Source organism: Asparagus officinalis, chromosome 7 (assembly GCF_001876935.1).
Source record: "Asparagus officinalis chromosome 7, Aspof.V1, whole genome shotgun sequence".
In the NCBI taxonomy this organism is placed as follows: Eukaryota; Viridiplantae; Streptophyta; class Magnoliopsida; order Asparagales; family Asparagaceae; genus Asparagus; species Asparagus officinalis.
Window position 1 is genome coordinate 30,286,071 of NC_033800.1, and position 9,070 is coordinate 30,295,140.

Below are 9,070 nucleotides of genomic sequence, written 5' to 3' on the forward strand. Positions count from 1 at the left end.
TTTGGCAAGCTTACTAACTTGATATGATATTGCTTTTCAAGTGAAGTTTAAGAGAGCTATGTATATTGTGTTTGGTTAGTTGTCATACTCTTTCTCTTGCCTTTCTTTCTATTTAATGCTAAGCAAAGCGAACGAGATAATAAATTGGGATAGTACCCTCAGATGATCTGGATTTGGATTAGCTTTCATAAAGGAGTTAGTATCGAAGTAGTGAATACTTTGTAACATAATTGATGGTGTCTTTAGTGATGTCAGATCTTTGTGAGATGTATGCTTAGAATTTTCTCAACTCTCCATTTTGGAGAAAAAGGGAAAGTGGCTCACTTAAATGCACCAAACACAACATTTTTTAACGTAATTTTTTCTACTCTTTTGGTAAGTCTATATTTACAGTGACTTTGTATCTTATTAAGAAGTCTCATGCTACTGTTGAGACATTTATGACAATGAGTCCGTGTGAGAATCCTCTTAAAAGTAAATCTAAGCAAAGGTGCCCTTTCATAGAACCGATAAGCTAGTTGAGGTTGTTATGGATCAGCTACCTTAGATATACAGTTATCTTGTTAGGCATTGCTACCATTATCTTCCTTTTTGTAACCGATTGAAGAGTTCTTGTCCAATGTTTGCACAGATGAGAATTCCCTCATTTTTAACCACCTGAAGATAAATGACGTAACTTCAAACTCATGTATTAACACACTAGGGAAGAGGAGAACTTATGCGGTTATAAATCCTTTGGCCAAACCCTACCTACTGTATGGGATATAACACGAGAGATTTCGCTATAATATGGAGATATAAAACCAGAAAAGGGGGGAACACACATTTTTCAAGCCTTTAACCATCTTCTTCATCATCTCAAACTCTCATATATCCATTCTTCCTATCACAAGTAATAGCAGGTCGCAAATGACCATAAGAGTTATTGTGTGCTGCTATAAAAAAAATCCTAGCGGGTCATCCATTGTAACCTACACCAATGGTTATCCTGATAGCCAATATTGTCTCCTGCAGTCTACGTGATAGCAATTGGATGAGTGACACAAACTTAACAAGTAAGCATTCTAGCTTTTGTATCTATCACCTCCCTAATCCTTTAAAATGTGATGTTCTTTTCCAATTAAAGAGAGAATATGTCTGCTATTATTCCTTGTTTATTGAGCAAAGGCTTGTTATTATTAAGGAATCTCACACTTCAGAATCAATGAATATGACTGCGAGCTTTCCGTTTCCTCCCTTGATCTGCATGGTTATTCTTTGCCCTTTTGATACCATGGAGCAGTAGCCAATGATTACACCTGAGAAATTCCCTCTATATATTTGTCTATTTTATCTTGGAATACCTGTTCCGTCTATTGTGGTGTATTTGGCAACACATTAAACTGGTTAGATTTTGATCCTGAATCTGGTTCTGGCCAGAACCGGTTAAGTTGCCGACCAACTCCCCCGGGTCCACAATTTGAACTAAAACAAACTGGGACGTTCCAGGCAACAATTTTTGCCAGACAAAAGAACACTCTTTAATCGAGCCTGGTCCAACTTCAAATCTGGCCCAATTTTGAGTTGTCAAACTGACCCTTAATTCTTACATCTGCAACCATATTACATCCTCTATATTAATATACTTGTGCGTGTGTATGTCCCATTCCACAAATTTAGGATAAAGGCTTTGATGTTGTTGTTGTTGTTGTATCAACTCCTGTATTTATACCTGTTATTTGTTCCCTTTCCACTCTATATTTTATGATATTTGTGGAGACTTTCAAATTAATGATAAACTGCAATTAACTGTATGCCTCCTCATCTGTATCATTGCTCGAGAGTATTGCTATCAGTGTCCAGTTTCTTGTTGATATCATATAGAACTAGTCCATTGGAATCATCTTTATATATTGTATTTGTGGATAGAACAGAGAGTACTATATGAATCGATTGATTAGAATCATCTAAGTTGGCCTCCCTTATATCAACATGTTTATTTACCTGACAAAATTGTTCTTCCTCGTTTGAAAAGTGTCTTTTAAAGTATTTTGCCCATTAAACTGTGTCCAGGCCACTTCCTTGAAGAAGATAACTGTGAATTTTGTAAGTTTCTTCTAGCAGTAAATATGCATCTATGTGATGTATGTTTGCTTTATCTTCCTAAGGATACTTTTTTATATATCATAATACAGGTAGAACATAAGAATTGAGCTTTTACATTGTTGCATTAGCAATCGTGAAGCCCCTATGAGTTTTCTTACGTTATTGTCCCATGAAGGATAATATGGTTTCTATTTATTTTGTCATAAAAAATGCATGCTTATTTATAAATTTATACCTGTACAAATACAAGGTGCTTTCAGAATAGCTTGGTTAGCTGGAGTTCTGACATCGAGAACGCCATCCACATCCTAAAAAAAGTCAAAATTAACGAAGAAATTAAATTGTTACTAGTTTGCGTTTATACTAGTCTTGTTCATGTTCAAAGAAATTGCTGGGTAGAGACAGGTTCTTGACCTTTGACCCTTGACCCTTGGAATTATTGGTTGTATTAGTAATACTCGATCCTGAAAGTACGATAGCCAACAAGAACTTAGAAAATCAGTACAGAAAATACACACCTTTTGATCAGAAAGAATACGACGAGTGATGTAGCTCATACTGAAATAACAATTTAGGAAATTTGGCATCCAACAATTTGGCGAAAATAGGAGTGTGAGAGTTCCATGATCAAACTGATTGAAATGAAAACTTCTGCTGGAACTTAGTGTCAACTCAACTGAACCAATCACGTATACTGGAAGCCTGCAACTAGCATGGCATCTTACAGGTTCAGCAATGAACAGCTCTGTTTCATGGCTAACATAGGTCCAGAGTAGTTAAAAATATTTGTCTTTCAACAAGCCATTTTGTGTGTGCGTGACCTTCATCAGATTAGACATCATTCTCGAGGAAAGGGGCTTATATACCTTTACAAGAAACACCCTGCTTGAGCTTGATCACAAAAGAAGCTGCAGTTGCCAAATGGTGGGCTTGGTGGTTAGGAAAAGAAAAAAGCACATAGCATGTTTTTTGAGTTTTTAACCGTCTCTTTTTTCCTTTTTATCTTTTTTTTTTCAGAAATAGACTTGATCATCATATACCCAGATGCAAGTCCTAGTAGTTCGCCTACAAGACCCACATTTTTAGCTAAACACTGTAAATTAAAAAAAAATGATGAACATATTTGTTCCCATGCTCTTGTAGTGTCTTTGCTAGTGAAGTGTAAAGCATATACATGAGGGACAAGACAAGAAGAATCTAATTGTTTATGTCTTGGTGCTTTCGATGGACCCTCATCTCAACTAACCCTGCCAACAAAAACCTAGAGATCTTACCTACTGAAATAATATAAAGTAAAAAAATTCTAATGAACAACTACTCCCATAATTTGCAATTTATTCCCTCAACAACAAAAGCACTGAATCGTTTCGCTTTCAGATCTCCACAACTTATTAGCACATGATTGATAGTATTCCAATTATAAACAAACTCAATTTGCTTCCAATAATACTAGCTATCAAAACAAACAGATCATCAACACTTTCATTTCTTAGGAGCAAACCTTCCCTTAATCTTCTCAACCTCCTTAGTCCCAATCTGAAAAGCCTTAGTCAGAACATTATCAGGCACAGCCGGCGACGATCCAAACAGCGTCGCGCCCAGCGACTGGGTCCCCGGTAACTGACTGTTGAACGCCGAAATCAGCGATGCAGGCTCATTGCCGTTGTTCTTCTGGAAATGCACCAGTCCCTTTGGAAACACAAACACTTCACCTTTGGTGATTGTTTTCATGAAGAGCTTGTTGGCTGTGGTGATGAATCCTACGTCGAGCGTGCCTTCGAGCACGAAGATCATCTCGGTGGCTCTAGGGTGAGTGTGAGGGGGGTTGAGGCCGCCGGGCGCAAAGTCTATGCGAGCCATGGAGACCCCGAGGGTGTTGAGGCCTGGGATTTTCTCAACGTTGGCTCCTGTGACGAGGGAGCCCATGGTGGTGTTGGTGGATCCCGGCTTGGCGATGCCCATGAAGGAGAAGTCCGTTATGTTGATTTCGGATGCGGGTTTGCATGTGTACCCGTTAACTTTGGTCGCTGCGAGATAAAGACGGAGTATTTATTGACTAGAAAAATAGATACAGAATATACATACACTAGGAGGCGAAAAAGACTAATATTGTTACCGGAGGCTAGATCGGCGACGCAGAGGTCTTGGAGCATGTCGGGGTCGGCGGCGACGGAGGAGGAGAAGAGGAGGAGGAGAGGGGAGAAGAGGGTGAAGAGAGAGGTCTTGTTCATTTTTGGTGGAAGAAGACTTCGGGAGTCTTAACTTGGATTTTTTTTTTCCTTGCTCTCTTTATTGCTTGGTTGATGAATGAATTAATGAGAGGGGATGGTATTTATAAGGTTGGGGGGGTAAACTGAAAAAAAGTTGTTGGGAAAGGGTTGATTTGGGAGTAAAGACGTGAAATAGGGGGACTTGCAACTAAAGAAATGTAAGGAGACAGGTAAGGATGTGGAAATATTAGCAAAGGATTAAAGGGGAAATTCATGGGTATAATCAATTAATTAGTGATTAATTAATGTGTAGGCCATGTGTAAGAATTAAGGAACGAGGATGAATTACTTAGATATTGGTGAAGATAAGCTGGGGCTTAGGTATACGTGTGTGAATGTATAAAGGGTTGACTAGTCTTGTTATTTTCATCATTCTAGAATCGGTTGGAGGAAACAAGAAAACAATTGCTCAGCAGGCAAAAAAAAATTGACGTTTATGCTAGTTCATTTTTACCAGCCACATGATTTCCTTTAAGCAAAAGCATGAAAGCTCAAGCACCTATCTACATCATGAAGGAAATATGACAAGAGATTGTGTCTAATTTGGATCAACTAAGTAAACGAAACATTTATGGTTTACTGTTATTTCTGCTAGTATTTATTTGTAAAAAGAAGATAGCCCCACATCAGATATTTAAACATCTTTCTAGAGGTTTAAACATTTAATGATTATTGGACTTTGATAAATGAGTCAAAACATATATTTTAAAATCCATGTGTAGGTAGCGCGATTTTGATGCACTTTACACGCTTGTTGCTGATCATTATTTCCCAGAATTTTCATAATCTGTTGTGATCTTCACGTCTCAAATTTTGTCTCGTTTCTATATCCCACTAACAATTTCAAGTTGTATACAACATAAATGGGGCGATCTTAGAAGAGTTACATTTACCTAGCTTTAATGAATTTTGATAAGGAATATACTTACGCTAAATTAAGTGTATTTAATTATAGTGCATCCAAACAGAAAAGAGAGAAGACTGAACGGGTTGTGGATCTTGATTATGAAAAAAAACATATTTATCCCTTCTTATGTTCAGATGACTATTTTTATAAGATTTGGTGAATTCTCTTTTTCAAATAGTTCTAATGTCATCTCTCGTCAATTATAAGGCAAAGCTATCACTAGCTTGGTGGGCTTGGCCCCCCAAACTTTTTCGAAATTGCTTATATATATAGTGGTTATATACAACAATTTACATATTTATATCCTTCTTAAAATCATGGCTTAGTTGCACTTAAATCCCTTACAGGTTCCCCCACTTTGCACATATATATACTTTACTTGTCTCTGTCAGCATGTCACACCTAAATTTTTAAAATTTTACATTTTACTACCCTATTGTTACACAAATGAAATTTCTCCCGGAAAATTCTCTTTTGATACTCATATGCTAAAGTTAGAACTTTTAACCCTTAATTTATTGTTGAATTTACTATTAAACCTATAATATTTTTATTTTAACCAACTACGAATCTATCTTAAAATAGTATTTTAATAGTTTTAAAAATATTAAGAGTTAAAATGTTTCAAAACTGAGTGTTTCATAAAAATATTTTTCTCTCGGGTGTGAGGGTTCTCATGTTTCATAATTGAGGGTATTAAAGTGCTAGACTTAAAAACTTTTAGGATGTATAATTGTGAACTCATGTAAGTGTTGTAAAAAACAAGTGAGTATGTATAAGTGCAAACTAGAGGAGAAACTGTGTGATCTTTATTTAAGTACAATCAACCTAAAAATATCTCAAATATTAATTGATTATTACTAATATACTTATGTACCTTGGATTCTTAACCCTCCAATATAAAATTTCCTACCCGCCCCTGACATTGATCATTTTACGTGTAGACCGCAGTCTGGCTGAAGCCGCCAGACCCAGTCAATCTCTTCAGGGTCCAATTTACGCTACATTTTGTAGCTTTTGCTTACCAACTAGAAATTATGTAGGGAAAGGTGTGCCCAAAACCCTCAAAACTTCGGCCGTGTTTCCTGCAGTAACACCCAAAATTTTCCACAAAGCTTCAAAGTGTCACGAATAACTCTTGAAAACTTTTAACTTTTCCCATCTAACCCTATGATGGGACAAATTTTCAAAACAAACCATTTTTAAAACTTATTTTTAAAAAACGATATGTTTCAACTTTAATTATCAAAACCGACTTAGTTTTAGTCTCAGGGCTGAAACTGAGTCGGTTTTGACGAAAAAAGTTTTCAAACTTCACGGGAGTTTAACTCCCGTGAAGTTTTGTTATGTAAAAACTTCACGAGAGTTGAACTCCCGTGAAATTTGGGAACTTTTTTTTGCCAAAACCGATCCAGTTTCAGTCCTGAGGCTAAAACTAGGTCGATTTTGTTAATTAAAGTTGAAACATGTCGTTTTTAGGGAATATTTTTGCAAAAGGATTGATTTTGAAAAAAAATTCACCCTATGATGGCTTTACTGTTTAACTACAATACACAAACGCCACCATTAATGAAGAAACAACCCGATGTTCTATTAATCCAAACCATCCAAACTTACCAATCAACCAAAATATAAATTAAGGATTCATATAATAAGGGATTTTTTTGTTGTTGTTGCAGAGGAGTATTCTCGTCATTTATAGCCACATGCTTTGCACATGCGGCTGTTAAAACTAAGAGTGGTGTTAGGGGCACACCCTAAACTACACCTCCAACCACACCCCCTCTTCCATTTGCTACAGTACTCCGGGCCCCACATGAGTTTTTAAAATTTAAAAACTCACATGTGGGGCCCCGGAGTACTGTAGCGAATGGGAGATGGGGTGTGGTTGGAGGTGTGGTTTAAGTTGTGCCCCTATCATTTCTTTAAAACTAATGACGATAATCTGGGTGTGGGGTTTCGTGGAAGTTGTTTTCATGATTTAGTGGAATAAACAAAATTCATAGGGGCTTTGTGGGAAGGACTCTAAATGTTTGGAGGTTTTTGCTAAATTTACCCATATTTAGACGTAAGTTACAAACCAAATAAGGAAAAAGAGAAATTATCTTTTCTTTTTTGACGATACATTTGAAAACTAAGAGGCTGATATTTTTAATTAGACTAGTTTTTATGCACGTGCATTGCATGTGGTTAAATATCAAAATAATTTATTTTTTATTTTATTACTATAAATAGTTCAGATTCATTTTATTTATTAGATTTGCTATAATTTTTATTTAAACATTATAAAAAAATTTGATGTAATGGATTTTTGTGCTAAACTGGGATCAATATACTTAACTGGGATATCATAATTGATTTTCGCAAAAAATATATCAGTTGACATAATAACATTTTCAAGCAGAATAGTAAAATAAAATAAGTTAAATTGATACTAAATGTCATATTCTAAACTCTACTAATCCCAAGCTATAGTATAGAGTCAAGGATGAATAACAATATCATTATGAACTATAGTTCTAGCAATAAAAAAATAATATTTCTTATTGCATTGAAAATAGAATTACACTGTGTTTTTCAACATTATAAGCTCATATTTTATAATAAACAATCTCAAAAGCAAATATAAAAAAAAAGTACGATAAACATGATATATATATGACATCTTAGCCTACATTATTTGATAGACTTAAATAATAAAAAGACAAAACTAAAGATTAATGGTAACTATAGTATAATTTTATGTGATAAAATTAAGCAATCACATAATCATACAAAAATACTAAAAATTTTGCATGAAAATTCATTCTAAAAATTTCTAATTTTACTCAAAAATTAAGTTATAGTATAAAATGTTCAGAAAATATTATCATTTATTCTTTTTGTTTCATATTTTAATTGAGCCGAGATCAATCTTTCTCCACCTACATCTTTTTATTGGACAATTCTAGAGTAGCGTCTTCATCATCTACATTAATTGTAATATCATGTTGGAGTTGAATTTCTTGAAAATGATCTCTTCAAATAATAAAGTCCAATACCAAAATCAACCCATTTGTCTTGTGCTTCCCCTCAAAAACCATAACCCTAATCCATGAAATGAGTTTGTACATAATGAAGAACAATAGATAATATCAAGAGACAAAAAAGAAAAAAGAAGGAATTGAATAAGAATCGCTAGGTTTGTACATGATAAAGAGCAAAAGACAAGATCAGAGTCTAGAAATATATTAAGATATACTTGAATCAATTAAATTATATTATTACTCATAATTGATATGCAAAAGTGACAAAATGTGTTGACAATCTTAAACTATAAAACATACTGTATGGGTCCTCTAACATAATTTTTTAATACAAGAAACCCCCAAGATTAATTTTATAAATCTCTTAGTTTTATGGAAGAGTTTGAGTGTAAAGAACAAATATTAAATTATCTAATTCGATTAAAGTAGTATCATATAAGTTAACCCCATACATGAAATTTATTTTAACCAAACCCCATATATAAGTATTATAATCTCAGTTGTGAATAATTATTAATCATATAACATGTGAATAATTGTTCTCAGTTCGGCATAATTAATCATGTAGCACACGAATAATTTTTTACAGTTTGATCATTTATCACATATAAGAGTGAGGGGGTAAATTTGACATTTAATAAATCGTCTAATTAACTTAAGCGTATCATGAACTACTTGAATTTTAGTCGGTGAGAGATTGCCACGTTGTGTGTAATTATTAATCATATAGCATGTGAATAATTGTTCTCGGTTTGGCATAATTAATCATGTAGCACGTGAAT

The 9,070-nt window shown here is 34.5% G+C and overlaps 1 protein-coding gene across 1 annotated transcript; it reads right to left on the reverse strand.

The window, feature by feature from the left end:
- On the reverse strand, positions 3,348-4,386 carry LOC109850324 (germin-like protein 5-1). The gene is made up of 2 exons (XM_020420325.1): positions 4,202-4,386; positions 3,348-4,112 (listed from the first exon to the last, which is right to left on the reverse strand). The coding sequence occupies exons 1-2, from the start codon at positions 4,314-4,316 to the stop codon at positions 3,568-3,570; spliced, it is 660 nt and encodes a 219-aa protein (XP_020275914.1). The 5' UTR covers positions 4,317-4,386; the 3' UTR covers positions 3,348-3,567.